This window comes from Sinohyriopsis cumingii, chromosome 7 (assembly GCF_028554795.1).
Source record: "Sinohyriopsis cumingii isolate HCF-2022 chromosome 7, ASM2855479v2, whole genome shotgun sequence".
NCBI lineage: Eukaryota > Metazoa > Mollusca > Bivalvia > Unionida > Unionidae > Sinohyriopsis > Sinohyriopsis cumingii.
In genome coordinates this window covers 59,988,714-60,009,707 of record NC_142967.1, presented here as the reverse complement: position 1 = coordinate 60,009,707, position 20,994 = coordinate 59,988,714, and the positions used below count along the sequence as shown (strand labels likewise).

At 37.6% G+C, this 20,994-nt stretch overlaps 1 protein-coding gene across 1 annotated transcript; it reads right to left on the bottom strand.

The window, feature by feature from the left end:
* Positions 1 to 738: 738 nt before the first annotated feature.
* Positions 739 to 19,191, bottom strand: LOC149795348 (uncharacterized). Its single transcript, XM_089965123.1, has 5 exons — positions 18,912 to 19,191; positions 12,262 to 12,691; positions 4,878 to 5,206; positions 4,188 to 4,518; positions 739 to 3,495 (listed from the first exon to the last, which is right to left on the bottom strand). Exons 2-5 carry the CDS (start codon positions 12,359 to 12,361, stop codon positions 2,156 to 2,158), a joined length of 2,100 nt encoding a protein of 699 aa, XP_089821249.1. The 5' UTR covers positions 12,362 to 12,691; positions 18,912 to 19,191; the 3' UTR covers positions 739 to 2,155.
* Positions 19,192 to 20,994: the final 1,803 nt, after the last annotated feature.

The window sequence follows — 20,994 nt, the reverse complement described above, 5'->3', positions numbered from 1 at the left end:
ATATATTGTGAACATGTTATCTCGCACATGTAAGACGACGTTGTTATCAACTTTTGCATGTTGAAGTCTCTAAAGAATATCAAAGATTGTTTAAATACTCAGCGATAAAATTAAATGACAGAAGAGACGGATTTATCTTGGATTCCATGAAATTCTTTCTTATCACTACAACGTCAAACCCTACGAGGAATTGTGTTCATCTCTGTGTGTCGAGTACCAATGTCACAAAATAGTATTAATTGTCACGGTGGAAATTGGAAAGGGTGACTACCTTTGTGCTTTCTAAAACAAAGCCATTGTATTTTCACCCCACCCCCCAAAAATGTTTTATCACTGAGAACAATGTAGGGACTACATCCTCAAATTGATGAACCTCTTATCTTGGTAAAGAAAAAATAATCAATAGCGTCCAATATACAAAGAAAGTAAATATCTCAATTGTTTTCATCAACAGATTTTTTAAATATAATTTTATAACGAAAAATATATGAAATTGTGATTTGGAAGTACATATCAGTGCATTATCATTATGCAAATTATTATAGTTTGGGGCAATTCATATAATATAAGCGGGGAAGGGGTAAAAGAAGAAGGATGTACGATGCAGAAAATAATGAAGAAACATGGTTATTATGTACTTTCTATCGTCTATATTTTCACATGTATCATACGCATGATCACTTTGAAGAGGAAATTTGGTGAAACTGGGACATGACCGAAGAATAAACAAGACCCGTAGATGTTTCTAATAATGTTGTATTTACTTTAACTACATTGCACCAACAAACACAATTCCGACCACACTTTTACCGAATACAGAAAATAAAGCATAAATGATGATCGTTTTGTATGTTTACGTAGATATAATTTTCCTGTTCTCAATACAAAATGGAAATAAAATGAAATAACTATTTATTTTAGCCAAGTTTCCAATGTTTCTATAACTGATTACTTTTCGTGTTTTTTTTTTCTCTCCTTGAAGCTAAAACAATCTTGTGAGCTTGAGTTGTTAATATTCATCAAATGTCATAATTCTTTGTCTAAAGTGCTTTAATTCGGCTGTTCTAAAGGATATTGCAAATAAGTTACGAACATGAGCGCCTTGTTACGGAGCACGAGACCTGATATTTTTTGGATGAAAAACATGTTTTCTTTTTTTGTTGTTGTCACTTTCAAATGCTAGACTACAAACACACGATCAAGTTCTTGTATTTTGTATATTCTAAACTAAATAAAACCAAATATTAAAGCTAAAGTACAAAAATGTCTTTGTTATTAGCAGCGGTACTTTTCAGTTTAAACAAGTCATTCGGTTAAATATGTACATTTATCAATAACTCTCGTCATTTTCTACCAAAGATAAAACCTTACCCGGTAAGTTACAATTGAAATGTATTGATCAACTTATTGTAATGGTCATCTGTATTAAGCAATCACGTGTCTAATATATTTTAATGTCAAGTAAACCAAATTGTGTAGTCAAGACATGTATTAAAGCAGCCACCTGTCGTCAGTGTCAAAGTTTATCTCCCTTCTTTTCTTTTTCTTTTTTTGGTGGGGGATGATGGGTCCCTTCTTAGGGCAGGAGGCACTTTCGGTTTGTATATCTCGACAGAAAGAGCTGCAAGTTGCGTTAGTATTAATGCTGCTTATATATTTTTGCATAACGCGGTTGTTAGTATAAATTCATGGAATACGTTTCGTCTTAAATGGATGAAAATAGTATAGTAGCACTAGTCACAATAGTGACGAATCGTACATTAAATGAGACAGGATTTGTGCACTAAATGTATATTCTATACAGACAAAAACGTGCACATATATTCTTTAGATCAGCAGTACAAACGCATCGTTCTGTTATACAGAGCAGTATCTATACAGATTTTGATAAATAAATAAACAAACAAATTAATTAATTAATAAAATTAAACGACAACAGCACATTTGTATGCAATGTACATTCAATGCAATATAATGTATTGAAAGAAAACCACAAATTCTTTAAATTGCTTCCAATAAATCTTATAGCACCCAAAATGCAGGCGTGAACAACCAGCTCAGATGACTGTTTGCATATTAGGGTCCATATCAAGAAGCTTTCGCTGTTATCTTGAAAATTCAGGTCTTTTTACACTGTAATTTTGATATGCCAGTTTTAAAATTTCGGTTCGATTTTGATGTCAAAAAGATCCCGACAAAGCAGAATGTCCTTGACCCTAAAAGGTAGGTCAACTTGGTCAACAAGCTCATGAATCTTGAATCCTAAACTTTTTCTCAAATAATTTCGACATAAGTCTGATAAATGTCGTGGGTTCTGGGTATGCTGAAGTAAAAGCTCCCTTATATCTTCTGACCCAACTGATAACAATTCCTCTATGTCCTCCGACTTTATATCATATCCAGCAAGCAGAAGTAATTTTGTCGTCTGCGGATATTTTCGTTTGATAGAACAATACAAAGGCGACCTTAATTTTGCACTGCTTACTCTATTCATGTCGTCAAATTCGTAGTCGCACAAGCCAATTTTGTAAGCGTTCTCGTGTGCAAAACACTCAATTGTGACATTTGCAAACACGAGTTCCCGTATCACGCTCTCAGCATTCCAGTATACCGCGTGCCAAAACGGAGTAGCGTTGCAAATATCGCGTGCGCCCTGATCAGCACCAAGTTGAAGAAGCGTTCGTAGTGCCGGAATGTTTTGTTCCTCGACTGCAAAATGCAGTGGCGTACGTCCAAAACAGTCACGCGCATTGACATCATGACCATTATGAATCAAGTGACGGATAACCCCATCAACGTTGATCCATTGTGATAAACTCCATATAGCTACCATAGGTGACATGCAAGTTCCTTTCAAATCAAACTGTATTTCCTCCTCTTCGCTGTTAGGATTCTCATCCATTTTATCCCGTTTAGGGTCCTGACTTGTACCACTTGACTCCAAAGATGCTCCACGCCTCCATAATGAACGTGCGATTTGTCTTCCGTCACAGTTGACTGCTTTAGATTTTTGCACGTTTATGGAGTGTTCAGAAACTACATTTTCTTTTTCTTCCATGGTTAAGGCTGCATCACTCATGCAAGTAGCACCGGCAAAATTACTTTGATTGTCATAGCTTTCGACACATTTGTACTCAACCTGCTTGTTGCCTTCGTCGTTTGCATTTTCAGAGTTATCACACACGTTAATGCTCGAAGAATTACGGAATACGCTTCCATGTCCTTTCACCAAAAGACGAGTTCTATTTATGCACCCAAGATCCTCCAGTACAGATATACTATCACTGAATCCAAGTAAATACGCCCAGTCTATCGGTGTCATCCCACACACCTGGACAAACGTGTTAGCGCCATACTGCAGAAGCAGCTGCAGACATTTTGCAGCGTTTCTAAGCACGGCTATAAGCAGGACCGTTGCTGTTATATGATACCCATGGAAGCTGAAGTTAGGACTGCATCCATTGTCTAGAAGAATCTTCAACGCTGAGTCATTGTCTACAAAAAACGAAAATATCCTTATTCATGTATTTGCAAGCTTTTACAAGAAGTTTCAACACTAATGATAACATGTGGAGTATGGATGCTGCTGATAGATGAACCTAGTGTCTTTTGATCTATTCGATAACAAGAATAAATTATGATACAGAGGACTATGATGACAACTGACGTTGTGACTGAACATATGTAAGGAAACTCATTATTTTTATATCTCGCGCCTCTCTCTCTCTCTCTCTCTCTCTCTCTCTCTCTCTCTCTTTCTCTCTCTCTCTCTCTCTCTCTCTCACACACACACACACACACACACACACACACACACACACACACACACATCAACTATAAACTGGTTCCAGATTGGGACAGGGGCTGAGACTGGTGAATTCTTATATCAAAAGAGGGGAGAAAACCAACTACCTAATTTTGCAATTAAGCGTCACGTGTAAGCAATTCCTTTACGTCCATCTTCATCCAAGTCAATCTACCTGCTCATCATATATTTGCCAGTCCCCGTTTCTTTAATAACTTTACTGCCACAATGGGAAAAGATCCTGTAAAACTGGTCTTTTGGGTCCGTTTTTACAGGACATTTTAAATGCCTTCTGAAAATTCGCATGAAATGCATCCATAAAGTATTGAGAGAGAGAGAGAGAGAGAGAGAGAGAGAGAGAGAGAGAGAGAGATTATATTACCTTGTTTGAGTGCCTCCAACAAAGCACCAGGGTGCTGAAGCGCTTGGATCCGTCGTTCGTCTGCGTCTTCCGGTTCACAGTCAGCATCTTCCATTCCAGTTTCGGAACTGAAAACACTTTTCTCTGCTGTTAGTAGAAGATTTATCATTTCCACTGAATTGTTCTGCACAGCGAACATTAGTGGCGTCTGCTCTACGGAGTTTCGATAGGAAAGGTCGAGGTTCTTGGTCATAAGAAGATACCTCACCATGTCCACTTGTCCGTACATGACGGCCAACATAAGCGGCGAGTAGGCCGTGCCGTGACAATAGATCTCCGCATTGATGTCAACCTGTTGATATATTACACATTTAATCAGATGACCAGGCACCATAAATCATAATCAGCCATAGTGAATGACAGCAACAAATTGTCAAATAATGGTCGATGTGATTTATGTTTTACAGACACATACTTTATCATTATGATTTTATTGACTTCTTATGAGATAATATAACTGTAAATGTCAAGCTTTAAGTTTCTTGAACATGTAAATTAGCACTTTGATTTCTGGAAAGTAATGGCTTTCACGCCCCGAATGAATATCATCATTACCACCACCGTCATCGTCTTCATTATCGATATCATCATCATTACCACCACCATCACTACCACCACCATCACTGCTATTATCGTCATCAGTAGTATTACCTGTTGAGTTAGAAGATAACAGAAGACGTTGAAGTGACCATGGATAATAGACAAATGAAGTGGTCTCAACTCGTAAAGCCCAGATTTGGTCTCCAAGCTGCAACCATTTTTCTGCAAGTACTTCAAGACTTCAAACTTCCCCAGGGCAGCTGTTATAAGGATTAATTTTGTGGATGCTTGGATGGGAGAGTGAAGACCAGGGCGGATGTTCCTGTGGACTCGACGGTGCCAACATTTTCCGGTGGATATGTACTGCAGGACGCCCTTTGTGTTCAAAAAATACTCTAAGTTCCTGGCACATAGGCAGTGGTTGGTAAGCGTGCTGCATTCTGTAAAACATAAAAAGTAACTCTATATTGTTAATGTGTCAAAATTTATTTGGCTAAGAAACAATAGCGAGTTATGGAGTTATTTGAAGATTATTGTCTACATTAGGGTGACTATAACATTCGCCTTTGCATATCTCAAGTTAAATGCATTATCATACTAAACTAAAACAAGAACAAAACAAGCCTGTACATGTTTGGCTTCGTTTTTTTGTGACTCATACTTACATGTACTTAACTATGCATGGTATTCTTCTGAGTGACCGCAACCGCGCTTTCTATTTTGTTATCTCACAGAACTAGGCCTGTCCAACGTGTAAACGGGGACGAGATTAAGTATAGAGTGTACGAGTGAGCCGCCTGCTGTTGGATGTCCATGAACGTTGAGCTGATACCCTGAACGTATGATTACAAACAACGCTCGACGTCGCTTCCAGATATATTTATACGTTATCAGCATTGGGCGATAACTAAATGATTGATTGCCAGTGTCTCTGCTTGTCTAACCTTAAACAGTAAAGCTCTGTACGTCTTTTTGGATTCACCGTATAACATGTAGCACGTAGAAGCGATTATACTTGCCTTAGAAGACAGGTGGGGGATGCGTGCATTCAAATGTCATTCGTTTGCTCTCTCTCTCTCTCTCTCTCTCTCTCTCTCTCTCATGTTGTCGAACCTATGTTGTTTTAGGTGCTGTCATTTCTAATCTTCACTTTAAACCATGGGGTCTCATATCATCCCACCTCTCTACTGAAGTCATATTTCTATCGGATAAAGGATAATCTCGGATCACTTGAAAGACAATACGGTTAAATGTATGTGAAAATTCATGCCTTGGGATTTTCCATTTTAACTGGTTTAGAGATATGAAAGCACTTCATTGTTTGTTTTCCTCTTCTTTTATAAGGGCATACACACAATTTCCAAAAATAGATATGTACGAAGTGTAAGAAAATAAGTACGTATTTTTCGTGCATTTTTTCCAGACCAGGGGCTAGATAGGCTTTTACTAGGCTTTTTTATTTTATTTTGATAGAAAGGGTGTGCGTGTTATCTCTGCGAGAGCGAAACGTATTTTGTTTTTTAGTATCTCGGAAGAGTACGGAATATAAGAGGGTGAGATAGATTTTCCATTTACTCTTTGTAACTAGACAATGTACAGGTCTACTAACGTTCGATTTTGAATTTCGTTTGGAGCATTGCTCATTTCTTATCATTCTGTACAGAGCTAATGAACATGTTATTTATTACAGAAAATCCTGTCAATACAGCTCTTAAGACCAAGGCGTCGTATCCAAGGAGAGCAAAGAGAGTGAAATCCTTTTATATATTTTTTAAAACTGTTGGTAGTCTAACAAGCAATAAATACTGTCTTTATCTGTCAATTGTAAATTTTCCTTTCCAACAGCACAATCGAAAACTTAGTTCACTTGTATCGCACACATGGATTAGCTCTCTGGAGACAAAAGGCAAATAATCTTGTTTGAATTACCTTAAAAAGTGTACATTTTTTTTTACAAATGTGATCTCAAAGGGGTAATATATCCATGACCCACATGGAACTCCTCCCACTCAGTAGATGGTCATAGTCCACGCTCCTTTTGCTCTTTTTCTTTATCAAAAATCTGAGTTAGACATCTAAGGAGAATTATTTACGGTTGGGTAGGTGGGTAATGAATGATAAGTTAAGCGGTTTTACTTCATTTTCATTCAAAATATACAGATGCCTCAACCTGAAACAGATTCCCTGGACCAGATTTATCTATACCTAGATGCTGAATCCATAATGCAAATTGTCAAAGTGTTTGTGCACATGTTGTGCGAATTTTTATCTTTTTTTTAAAAGCCCTTAAGCATTAAGCACATGTTTATGGAACATTCAACGTTAACACTCGTTTCAGTTTTTATTCACATGAGATAAAGGTAGAAAGACATTAACTCGTTCGAGCAAAATATGTCAGATCAGTCGTCGTCCTTCAATGTAAACTATTTGGAATTTCTCAAAATCCACTTGACAAACGGCAACCAAATTTTGCAGTTATCACCCTGGAACGAAGGGCTTTCAGGTTTTAACCAATGCTGCAGATTGGTTCTCAAGGAACGAAGGGCTTTCAGGTCTTTACCAATGATGCCGATTGGCCCTCAAGGAACGAAGGGCTTTTTCGATCTTTACCAACGATGCCGATTGGCCCTCAAGGAACGAAGGGCTTTAATGTCTTTACCAATTATGCCTATTGGCCCTCAAATATCGCTGTTGTTACTGAAAACATTTTCTAAAAATAAAAAAAACACGATCGATTTCTTTTCACAAGCAGCCGAATGTAATTGGATCAAATTTGACAATGGAATCACAGGCCAGTTCGATAAGGGTTGTTACGTCCCCTAATTTACCCATGATGCAACGCTCTTCCGGCGAGCAAATCTATATGCTGCTATGGTGCTGACCCATATTTTTTTAACAATAAATAGATGAGCTTTTAGAAATATAGAGGGCACGGGGTACACATTTATATTAATATGATTTCACGCTGTTCATTATCTTAACGTATGATTCATAAAATTCATATATGTAGTTATTAAAAGTTTCTTGTATTAAAATGATCCATCTTGTAAGAAAATATTAACTCAAGGACCTTGGAGTCTCTCAAAACTCTATATCCTTTTTGAAGCATCGTAGAATATTAAACCATATTAATCAACACATGATTGATTGATTCATTCATTCATTCATCCATCCATTCGTTCATTCATTCATTCTTTCCGTGCCTTTTCATTCTTAGCGTTAGGGGTATATCAGTGTACTATGTATGTCATATGCAAATGTTTAACAAAAACAATAGTGAAATCCGTATGTTCTACTTAAATCTCCATCACACTCTATTTTAATAGAAAGGAAGTAGCCACATCAGAAATTAGTTAATCGTAAATATGATCGAAAAGTTGAGTCGCTGACAGTTGCCAGAAAATCTTAAATTCACCTACATTTATATGAGAATCACTTGAATACAGCACTTAGATGAAATATTGTTGTTGTTTTATTGCTTTTTGAAATCCAAATTTTTGTTGTAAAATTTTCCCTACTCTCACGTTCTTCATGGGGTCATATACGGTCATATTAAAAAGACTTTTATTTCTCATTCTCTTCGGTTCCTTGCTTTTTTGCCGCCCCATCACTACCCCCTTCCAACCCCCAAACCCCACCTAAAAAAAACAACAACAAAAAAAGAAGAGACGTATATCTTGGATTCTGTACGTCTGTCACACTTTCGTTTCCGGTGCATAACTTGAAAGTCGTTTGTGATTCGGGATAAAACTTGGTATCATAATACATCATCATAAAAGGTGCCTCGTATAACATTGGGGGTCCTATCTTCAAGGTTAAGAATGGCTCGATATTTCGAGATTTCAATCTGATTTCTCCTTCGCTTTACATTCTGATTAAATCAGACTGTCTGCTAAATAACATCAGATCCTTCTAAGATGGGCGAGACTTTTTATACCCCAAACTCACAATAGTGTATATCGTCTGCAACAATATGGTTCATATTTTCAAGGTCAAGGACACTACTTAAATATCTGAATTTTCGGTCACAGTTTCCTTTCGACTCTAAATGTTGCAGCCGTTTCAGATTAAGGAATGTATCTGGGTATACGTACATATCATTGTTAGATGAAGGCATGTCAAGTGTAATATTGGGGTTCTATTTTGAATGTCAAGGTTATCGTTCCATTCCATTCTTTAATTTAAGAGCCTTTTGAAATTAAGGGAGGCAGCTTTAAAGCTGGAAGACATTCAGATTCACTGACCTACATATGTTTCTACATTAGCGCGGGGAACAGTGGGGATTCTTTCTTCAAGGTCAATGTAGTGGTGCAGCATGTTGAAACTTTCCATTACAATGTTTGTTCCATTCTATAATTTTGGAGCCATTTGAAATGAAGAGACAAGGTTTAGTATAACTATACCATCACTGAAAGGCGTGCCACATACCTAAATGGTAGCCTTATATTCGAGGTCAAGGTTGCAATTCAATATTTTAGGTTTCAGTCACATTCTTCATTCAGTTTTTAGCTTAAAAACTGTTTAAGACAAACGGATGAAGTTTTGCATATTTATGTATCGTAACCAGGATATTTGTTGCATTGCACGTTTGCCGTCAAGGATATAGGTCCGTATTTAATATTTCTGTTTCTGCATTCTGTCGTGAAGGCTGTTAGAGGTACATAGATAAACAGCAATACGCGTATTATAGTTATATGTTACTGTATTTGTATTGGAAAATATGAACGAGTTTTTTTGGATGGAAATACTGCACGACCTTGGGAGTGCAGTATATCCATACGACAAAACTATTTCATATTTCCCCATACAAATGCAGTAACCTTTTTATTATATACTCAATTTTTTTATTCTACCTAAGGTTTAATTATGTAAACAAAAATACACTACACGAAACAAAGTAACTGAATGTTTGCCGTATTCCAAACTAAATACACAAGCGCAGATTCATCATTACACACAATAACATTATTAAAGCCCAATTAACTCCGCCCAGATAAATTTGAACTTAGTCGCACGCTAGACATAACTTTCAAATGAAAATGGCGTTTTGGTCTACTTAAAATTGAAATTTGGAGTCATATTGTAAATGAATGTGCATTGCAACAACTTTTCCATTCGATCTGGAATGAATAGATTTTGGTATTTTTATCGTTTCTACGAAATTTCGTGATCATGGACTGGATTTATGTACCAATTCTACACGAAGTACATTAGATTTCAGCGGTGACGGAGCAGCGTGTTGACATCTGCAAGTGTGTTTCTGTTCTGCCATTCAATATTTGAAATCATGATATGGGCAAAATATGAAGTCATTCAATTTCAATTATCAAAAAGACGCTATGGAATACAATGTGTACTTCATTTTGAGTGCATTAAGGAGGATGTTATTGCACTTGGAATATAGTCGAAATTACAGTACAATTTCGAAATGCGTAATCAAGGTTGAGAACCCATGACATGGCTCATGTAATTCGGATTTGCAGAACTACGAAAGTACATTTTGAGGAAATTCAAGATATAAAACTGTGAGTATATTTTTTGCCAGCCTTATTACCAGCTAAAAAAGACATTGTATGCCTTGTCACTTGCATGTTATTTGTAGGTACCCAGCAATTTTATGAAATATGGCGTCTATCACCAAAATCCGAAATACTGTATCAAACGCGGAATGTAGCAAAGCAGCTGGTGTGTGGCAGTCCACAAAACATCTGTTTTAGTTCATTCAGAAACAAATTTAATCAACCAAAACGTAAAGCGTCTGCTACACGTGTGTACATGATTTGTTTACAAAGTAGTTCCTAATACACTATTGGGCACACGTGTCCTGCACGTGAGTGCAATTTGAAGGTGTGAAATATTGTACAATACTGAACGATTCTAACAATGTAAAGTTAAGGGAGAAAAAAATGAGCATATAATAATGTTTCATATTTAATGTCAATGTCACTAATAAACTTTCTAACCCTTTTTTCTGCACATTTCTTCAAATGCCTTTGAAAAATGTCAATGTTACTTTGTTACCTTCGATGTTTGTACAGTAGCTTTACAACTGTCTTTAAGAGCATGGTAATATTTTATTACCATGATTTGTTTTTACCTCACCAGTGTGTGCGGAGAACAAAATTTAATCGAATTTGCTTGTTAAAATTGGAACTTTCAATCTGAAGTTTGAAGTTGACTTCCAATTTGCTCATAAACATCTGACAATTCAAAACCGATTAATTAAATCGTGTCACTAGTGGGCTATGAATGATTCCAATTAATACAAAGCATTTTTTTCCGTTTATAGGTTTACATTTGTTGCTTTCATTAGCTTTTCTAAGCAAGACAAATACACCCTGACCTCCATTATATGACATCTATAATGTTACACAGGGTTAATCAGATGTTTGCCTTTGATGGAATAAATGTCCATTCAATGTCCCCAGATCAGCATACGGGAAGGATATAAACAGTCAAGATAAACCTTGCATACTTCACTAAATACAGAGGCCAAAATACCTGGCTACAACTATATTATACACTTTTATACATGGGGCCACGCAGGTCTAAGACAGCCTCTGGTTGTTTTATTTACCTTCTTGTGCAGTTTGGAACACAAACTTCAGTTAGGAATGACAAATCACCGTCGTGTGGTCTGTGGGCTCGAATCGATAACCGCCATATTCACAACAGAGCCGGATTGGAGGTTGGGGTATCCTGAGTTTCCGACCCCCCACCCTGCTAAAACAAAAGTACACACAGACACACACAAACGTACAGTCACTTATCACTTGATATTTGACCATCGTTTTATTGTTGTACGCTTTTATTGGGTATTATGCACATTTTGCGTAAACAGACGCACAGACTTTAGTTTTGGTGCTCTTCCAAGGAAAGTCAGGGCTCTTTTTAAATTTTTGAAACCCCCTCCCGCTCTTCAACTCTTGACCTGATTAGGCCCTGCATAAATATTAAATTTAGGGCAATACTCTAACTCACTTAGCCATGCAGGCTTGCACGTAACAATCGAAAAGTAGTCCTATTAACGTATCCACATAAGTTGCACAAAGTCAATACACTGTGCACTTGTTTATGCGCAAAACCGAGGTGTAAGCTGGAAGTGGGTGTATGTAAGAATGTGATAGCACCCCCAACAAAATCCACACCTTCAATCTCACCCAAAATTGTATCTAGCAGTCAGAAGGACTCAGACACCTGTAAATAAATAATTTTTCACAAAGTATCCGTGCATAAGGTCTTGTCGCCAAATAGCGTTTGCTCATAATCAAAAGACAAAGTTAGTGGATATTGCCACCACCACCTCCACCCCTGTGTGAAAATTTGTCGGGTCTTTTCACGTTATTCTTTAGCCATCATTTTTGTCCACCACTCAGATGGCCGATGTACCCTTCCTTTTATATTCTGTTTATTGTGTTGCAAGGAGCTGTGGAGATATGCAATAAGTGGAGAGAGAGAGAGAGAGAGAGAGAGAGAGAGAGAGAGAGAGAGATACCAAATGATATCGGTTGATCAAGAAGAGCTCTTTCGTTGTCGAATCCTTCAACTGCTACAGACTGAGGCTTCTCAATTAAAATGTGTACCAGTCCTTCCATATTGCTGCCCAATAACTTAATGCTTTAATGTTTGTTATTAATTTTCGTCATTCAATCCGTTTATATGATTTGACTTTAAACTATTCCCCATCATTTTGCATTCATGTGTACTCTTGGTGGTGATGCTGTGGTTGTCCCCACCTCCGTAGTTGAAGCTGCTGGAAATGGTACAATATTTGTGTTTAATTCTGGGATGATTCTCATGTTTTTTTTTTTCTCCCCCTAATATATTAACGTAAATTTATTTCGTTGCTAAGTTAAGGCATATAAACTCCTTATTCGTTCCCTTTTGGCAAGTCCATTTACACACGTTTTCTCCATGGGTTGTATCTGAAAGTATAATTTATAAATTGTTGAAAATAACCATTTTACTCTCTTTGGAAAGGAGCTGCATTCCCGCTGCTATGTCATTTAATGTAAGTTAAGTCATTTCTTTTAATAACCTAGCTCGACTCTTGGTAACCCTAGTACTTCTGCAACACTAATAATTCAGGGTATGTAGATTGATTTCTTGAAGGAAACATATACACGTGTATTAGTAAACAAATGGCGCAAAACTGCATCTGTATTAAAAAAATAGTGACTGTAAACTTAACACAGTCCAGTTATCCTTATGTAGCTTTCATTTAATTTTCTCTTTCTTTATATCACTTCAAAGTAACGGGGGGGGGGGGTGTTTGTGAGATTTGGATTTTTAAATTAGCTTTAACAATTTTTCCAGTCATATCGTCAAAGTGTCTGCAGTGTGACAGTTCATTGTGATGTCCAGCACTGAGACACCATGCCGCAGACATGTAGCATCATGTCCTACACAGTCGCATTATCCTGACACCATGTCGACAAGTCTGAACACTAACCTCTTAAAGGCACAATAGTGCAGCTGAGGGTGAATTTGCTTGCAAAAATGTTGGGACATTTATGTATATCACCTGATTAAATACTATCTAAAAGGCAATTCTGGGGTAATGTCAAATACGTAGAGGTTTTCGTTATGAAATACGAGCTCTCTGAAATCTTCGTACGTAGAGGAACAAATCTATCGTCTCCATATTGAAATTCCGCTCGGCAGTGATCGGCAAATCCCGAACGAATAACAAACATAATTGCGGTGACGGAAATTTGCATAATTATATGCCGTATTGTTAACACTAAAGATGATGACGTAAAACACAACCACACTACGAGACCGCGCCAAATGTCAACAACAGTGAGTAAGATCTTCTTCTGATCTCGTTCTTTTCTCCTTATCCTTTTCCTTTCTAATTTTAATTTTTATAGGAAACATTGAAGTGTATGTAAAACTACATTTATAGTTATATTTGAACGTTTTTGTGGTACGAAAATAATTTAAATCGACGTGCTGAGCGCCAAGCGAGGTAACTGTTAGTACCATTGTTAGAAGTCTTTGGTATGATTCGGCTGGTGTTCGACCTCCCGCATCAGAGGGGGATGCACTTATCACTAAGGCCACCTAAGCGGTCGATCAAAGTAAAGGATATAAAGGCATAATAAAAGAAAACTTTTTATAGTAAAATCGGAAATTAAAAACTGAAATTTGTGGTCACTTACTGAATACACGGTCGATAAGGTGTTTTGTAGTTTCCAATGTTAAAAAAATTATTTGGCATTTTTGTTCGTATGTTATATGAAACAAAAATAGACAAAAGTATGAACAAAAATGAATTTATATTCTGAGTTTAAATCGCAATTCAAGACTTCTTGTGGATAATTCAATTATGCATACTTTTGCCACAGGTTGTCCAAGTGCATTGAAAGAGTGCGCAAATTCGATTTGTCACCAAGTAAGGAAACTTTCAGTTGAGAGGGCAATCTTTCCTTCATCAAAGTCCCTAGGCCTAAAATGACCATTTGCATGTAAATGACCGCATGGGATGATCCGCGTTGTGATTTCAGATTGGTTGAATTTTTCAGTTGTATTCAGCTTGAATTTAGCTCCTACCAGGGCGCGTTTCTCCTAATTGGTATATGCCTTGCTGGTTGAGCAAGTTTGCTACTTGACACAGTGACTGACACCTGATTTAATTGATCACTGATAAATGTTAATTGGCGGTCTGCCAAGACAAATCAGCTGACACATGCTTTCTTCAAACCTTATTTGATACATGAGAATAATAATAATAATAATAATAATAATCCATGTGTTTCATCAATCACACCTTATTAATCCATGTAACATGTTGTTCCAGCTTTTTATAGCCCTACTATGTGGTTTTAAAACTCTGCTTTTAACCTCACTTTTGACGTCTACCCAGCTGTATGGAAGGTGAGGATGTTTAGGTAACCTGCAGTGAACTGGTGTCCCATGTAGAAGGAGCTGATCCACTCTCAGTTGCTTTGACACACACGTACAGAAAAAATGTTTATGGTTCCATTCGTATGAATCCCCTGATGGTTTGCGAAGATTGTAGTAATAATCTTTACATGATAAAATGGACAAGCGTACCATACGAAACATTTGCGTGGAGCCCATCCAGGTAATCGAATGGTAGGTTATTTGAAAATTCGCCAAAGGGTAGATAAACATTCCTACTCAGTTGTTTCGCATTGACCGTAAAATAGACATTTAAAAAAATATTATGATGTGATCAACAAGGATGAGGAGGTCGCGGGTTCAAACCCCGGCCGAGTCATACCAAAGACTTATGGCAATGGTACCAGCAGCTTCCTCGCGCTTGGTGCTCAATATGAAGCGGTTAATGTTAGGTCTGGTCGGCCTGGTGTAATGATAATGTGACTGGGTGGGACATCATGCTACATGTTTGCGAGATGATGCACCAGTGCTAGACATCACTATAAGCTGCCACACTGCAGACATCGTAACGATATGACTGAAAAATTGTTAAAGCGACATAATAAAAAAAATCCACCACCCACCCACCCACAGGTAGACTGCTCTTAACCTCACGTGTAATCTCACACACATAATGTGATCAAATTAAAATATTTGTTACAGTTACAATTTCACGACAGTTTATTAAAGTCAACGACGTTATCATCTTCGCTAGCCAAGGTTCCGATATGATAATCCTGTAGATAGGGTTGTCACATTGGAACCTTGGCTAGCGAAGATCCAACGTTTTAGCAATGTAACGACACCTATCGAAGAGTCTATGTTTGGCAAAAGGTTGAAGGGACCGTGGGTGGCCGTGTTGTCTAAAGCGCTCGCATTGTCCGATCACTGCTATCTCACCTCTGTCCTCGTGGGTTTGAGTCTCTAGCTCAACCACTGTCGATATATGAAAAAGCTGCCAGTAGCTTCCCATGGGTCGGTGGATTTTACCTAGGTTTTCTTCCTCCACCAATTCTACTTGTCGCCATGTATAAGTGTTTTGCGCTCTGAAAAGTCGTTAAACTCAAAAACAACAGCAACAACAACAGCAACAGAAACAACAAAAGAATCAACAGTAATATGCTCCGGGTGCTACTGCTTACCGAATCACGCATAGTTCACAATTCGATTGATCAGTGGTGAACTGGAATTTTTAATACAAAACAAATGGTGCTTAGTATTTTTTGTCAGCGGCGTACTGAAGGTAAATATCGCCCAGGCGACAATGATGGCCCAAACCGGTTTTGGCGCCCCAACACCTCTGACGCCCAGGTAAACCTCCCCGTCCCCCCCCCCCGTTATTACGCCACTGATTTTTATTATAGTGACTAGGTTCATCCTACACATTAAAGCATACCTGTATAGTCCGAGTTTCCTGTGACCCTTGTAACCCCTTTTTTGATATTTAGACATTTATGTTGGGGTGTAGGGTTAGAGTCAATTCCCTATCGACAAGTTGGAATTCGCCGACACCATTTGGTGTCTGCATAGGGTAGCCACTTACTAACCGGCCTAGGAAACTAAAACGGTCGTTCACCGAGAAATACCTGCATGAAATCGATATGAATATGATCTATTTCCTCAAAAATAGCGAATATAGCATTCTTTATATCTTTAATCCGCTGACAGACGAGATGTAACTACAGCGTTGATGAAATTTGACCTGGAACTATCCATTCGGATTCCGAGTCACATGACCACACAAATCTCGCAACCTACATGTCAATGACATCAGAGGTCCAATACTCACGTGATATCAAAAATATACCATTTCGAAAATTGTTGTACATAGAATTCGAAAATATTAATTAAAAGTCACGTAATCATTTTACATAAATATAATGTACACTTAATTACCAACATATTTATTTTGTCGGTATCGCAGCAAGTTGGAGAAAACCAGATTCATCAAATTCTAAGCACGTGTCGGCAATGCATTTTGTTGGTATCACGTGACTACCGCATTGACATGTGCTCTCCGCTTGTTGAATATGGTTCTTTCCAAGTTGCTCAACATTTACAGATTTCTGGTCGTTGTTTTCAGAATAAATATTTTTAGAAGTTTATGTTCTTTCATTTTTCTGTAAATAGTACGTGACTTTCATTTATATGTTCCATTTTTTTCCTGCAGCAACATTAGAAATGATTTATTGTTGATATCACGTGACTATTTGAACTCTGATGTCATTGACATGTAGGTCGCGAGATTTGTGTAGTCATGTGAATCGGAATGCAAATGGCGAGTTCCAGGTCAAATTTCATCAACGCTATTGTTCAGGCTAGTCTCTCAGCAGATTAAAGATATAACAAATGCTCTACTCGCAATATCTGAGAAAATAAATCATATTCCTATCGATTTCATGCAGGTATATTTCGGTGAAAGTTCGTTAAAGTTTGCTAGGCCGGCTAGTAAGCGGCTATCCCATGCCGACACCAAATGGTGTCGGCGAATTCCAACTTTTCGACAGAGAATTGATTCTGAGCCTACACCTCAACATAAATGTCCAAATATCAAAAATGTGGTGGCATGGGTCAGAGGAAACTCGGACTGATGCCTGTACGATTGTACACACATAATTCAGCATAACCGTTGAGTTTATACGGCAGTCTCACCTCTATCAGGTGTAAAACAACAAATTAAGTTACAGCACCGTGAGTTCTACAATGAAATATTGTGAAACTACTTGGGCGACCGACTCATCGTCACAAGGGCTCTGACAAACAAACGGTTACAGGCAGATAGTTTGCAATCTTACTTTCCAACGATCTTCTTGTATTAATGTTGATAAATATTTTATTGACTATCGTTAGCTTTCTTGTAAAGCGCTCTAGAGTGTCTTATTTTTCCCCCAGAAGTAAATTGGATACAGCAATAAACCGTTGCAACTGTAGTCCGATACTATATATGATTCCACGTCGTGTACCAAGTACGGAAATACCTTCTTGCACGGGTACGAGTCGCGAATGCGAAATCATAAATTATTAAAATGACCCATGAATAAAACTGAAACAAGAGATGTAGTTTAGATTTTCTAAGAAACAATATTTTTCGTCTGTGTCTTTGCGTTTGTCACTTTGTCTCTCATTCTCTTTGTTCAATATTGTGATATTTTACGCGGTGCAGATACAAGTAATTACATCAAAACAAGTGTTACCCTGCTTTTCACATACCGGAAACAATGTGATCTTTCCTTTCCGCATATTCGTTCATACACGTGTGCGTTATGCCGCTAAACTCTGTCTTTGTTGTGTTAACATGAGTTTTAACAGTTGGATAACATTTTCCTGCAATGATCATTTACGTTCGTCTACTGTGCTTGAGTGCTTGCCCTGATGAATGCGAAATGTTGCACAACTATTATAGACTCTATACCTTTGGAATATGGCTGGAATTAAAATCCATATGCGCTATACCTTTGGAATATGGCTGGAAATAAAATCCAAATGCCCGTCGCTGCTTTTTACCCTTGTGATCTATCAGGAGTGTAACAGGGTGGTGGTGGTTGAAGAGGAAATGGACTGTGTATAAATGAAACGAGCACTAGGATGTTCTTATTTACTACGATCTTCTGGTCAGGTTTTATCTCCAGAGTGATTGTTGATAACTACATGAAATTTTCCACTTTTTCTACTTTATCGATATAGAATACTCCTGTCACTTTTGGAAAGTTTCATCTTAAACTAAATTATTAATTTTATAGTTTGAGTTTAAAGTAAAAGTTTTTTTTTTTATCTCACAAGATTTATGAATTTTAGTTAGTATTTACCCCTCCCCACACCTTCGACGATGAGGTGAGAGTTTCTACATGCGTAAGACATGAGGGCTGGCTGAGCAAAATGAAGAACAGACAGTGAAGCAAGCATGCTGCAGGTTTAAATTTGTATGTTCAAAAAAAATAATGATATGTTTAGCAAAATATACAAGATCGTTTTATTTTCTTTTTTTACTTGTTGTCCCAAATCAACAGAAGGAACGTCTCCACCCATACGACCAACCAGCTATTGAAACGCTTGTAGAAAATAAAAGTCAGGTAGCATAACCTTAGATTTCCGCGTTCTCTCGTCATATATGATTGTTGCTGCCTAAAACTGACTGGTCTGACTGCTATACAAATATTTATTTCTCACAAATATACGCACATAATCAAGAATACACCAGTACTGAGTATATCAAAGGTAAATACTCGTTTTCATACATACCTGGTCATATTATATCAGCTCTCTCAGCTTTGAATCTATTAGAATGTGCATTAAATTTTAAATTCGTGCCATGGTCCAAAGCCTTCGTATTTTCTTGAACAATATTTCTTGACTTTTGTTTGTGGCTATCCCCAGAATGCTGATCCTTTTATGGGCACTCGCAAACTAATGAACGAAGACTTTCGAAACAGCCGACTGCCTAAATATGCTAGGATTGCTATTATGACTGTGTCCTTTTCCAGTATAAATACACCTTGAACCTGACCCTAATCAGTATTGACTGGTTTTGATTATTACCAGTTAACCTACGCTACCGGTGCTACTAAATGGTGTTTTGAAGCGATCAATGGTTCAGATATGCACGCTACTGTTATGGGAAACACTATATTTCAATGTCCCACCTTGTTCCAGGCGGTAAGACATGCTGAAACCCGTAATGATTTTTAACAAAGCACTTAGATCTAATTTATAAGCAATGGTTTGTGTACAAGATTTATACCACGTCGTTATTTGCAACAAAAGAGATAAAGATATGTTTGAATGAATGTGGAATATTCATACAGGAATATAAAAACACAGTAGATAACAATTGTACAGCTGCACTGTAATTAGATATTGTTTTATTCATTTGATATGCTATATCGTTCATTTGTTTGAGCAAACAATAGCAATGGCAAAAAAAGAAAACAAATTTATTCTATTCTAACCTGTTTTAGAACAATGTATTATAAGATCAAAACTAAATTTTATGAACACATTCAAATACCTGACACAGTTTCGTGACTATGGGGGCATCATTTTTTTTTTGTCGCATAATGCGCCGTCAGATCAGGGTCTAATCGGTTCGTTCAATCTATGGTTTAATGAAAACGGCGCGAAACCTAAATATGATCTGCCGGTTTATTATGTGGCTTGTGTCTACGGTGATCGCAGTTTCGTGCAGGTCCAACATGGATAAATAATGTAATAGGTACAGCTTGACAAAACTTACAGATCTTTCATGAATATCGCGGTGTTTTTACAAGTTGCAATGCATCAAGGCCCTGAATATAAGGAGAAAAATATCAACCTTTTGGTATGGGACACCAGACCATGGCATATTAACCCACGGTTGATCTTCGTAACTGTTTACAGCTAGGTCAGCTGACTCAGCTGTCGGTTAGAATTGTACTGAGCAAGAACAAACAAACAATTTGCAGGAGAGACCCCATCTTCGCTAGCCATGGTTCCGATATGTTAACCCTATCTACACCTCGGCGGATCGAACACATATTTCTGTGATTTGGGTCTGTGAATTTCGTTGGATAAAAATTAAGTTGTTCAAATTTGAACAGTTCCTACATGATCGAGCCAAGGTGAGAACACAGCTTGAATGGACTCATAAATAAGCAATTTTCCAGTGCTGGTCCGTGTTGGTACAAATACCTTTCAGTCAAATACACCTGTAATGGCTTCTCTCTGGTCTATAGTCATAATTTTCGATGTAAAACTTACAAAGTATCCCTTTGAAGTCAGTTGCCTCCACCATTTACGGCCGATATACAATGTGCCGCTGTTACACGCTGTTGGTTAGTTGGCATTACCTACTAAGAGAGGCAACTCATGAAATCCAATAGATGTCGACAAGAGAAAGCACTATATCTGCTCTATTCGCGAGGGTGGAGAAACCTCGAACTCGTGACTTTACAACTGACCAGTGCGCCAATCCGATTAATACCAGATCTTCACTGTAGCGTAAGGCAGTGGAGATCTGGTTTACTCAGATGGACCAGTGCGCCAAATTTCAGGTCAGGCTGAACAATCCCTCCCCACTTTTGAAGCATATAAACTCGACATCTGCTGTCTTGCTTAACATTCTAACATTATGCACGTTTCCCTTGTTGGAACCTTGCATTGTATAGAACCTTTATCTTTTCCTCTCATTCATGAATGATGTAAACTTAGGTGAAATAAAACCAGGAGACTTTATAACTTTAACATACTGGCATTTTTTTCTCAGAACAAAAGTGCATAATCTATGAATTGTGTGTGTGTGTGTGTGTGTGTGTGTGTGTGTGTGTGTGTGTGATGAATACTTGTTTTT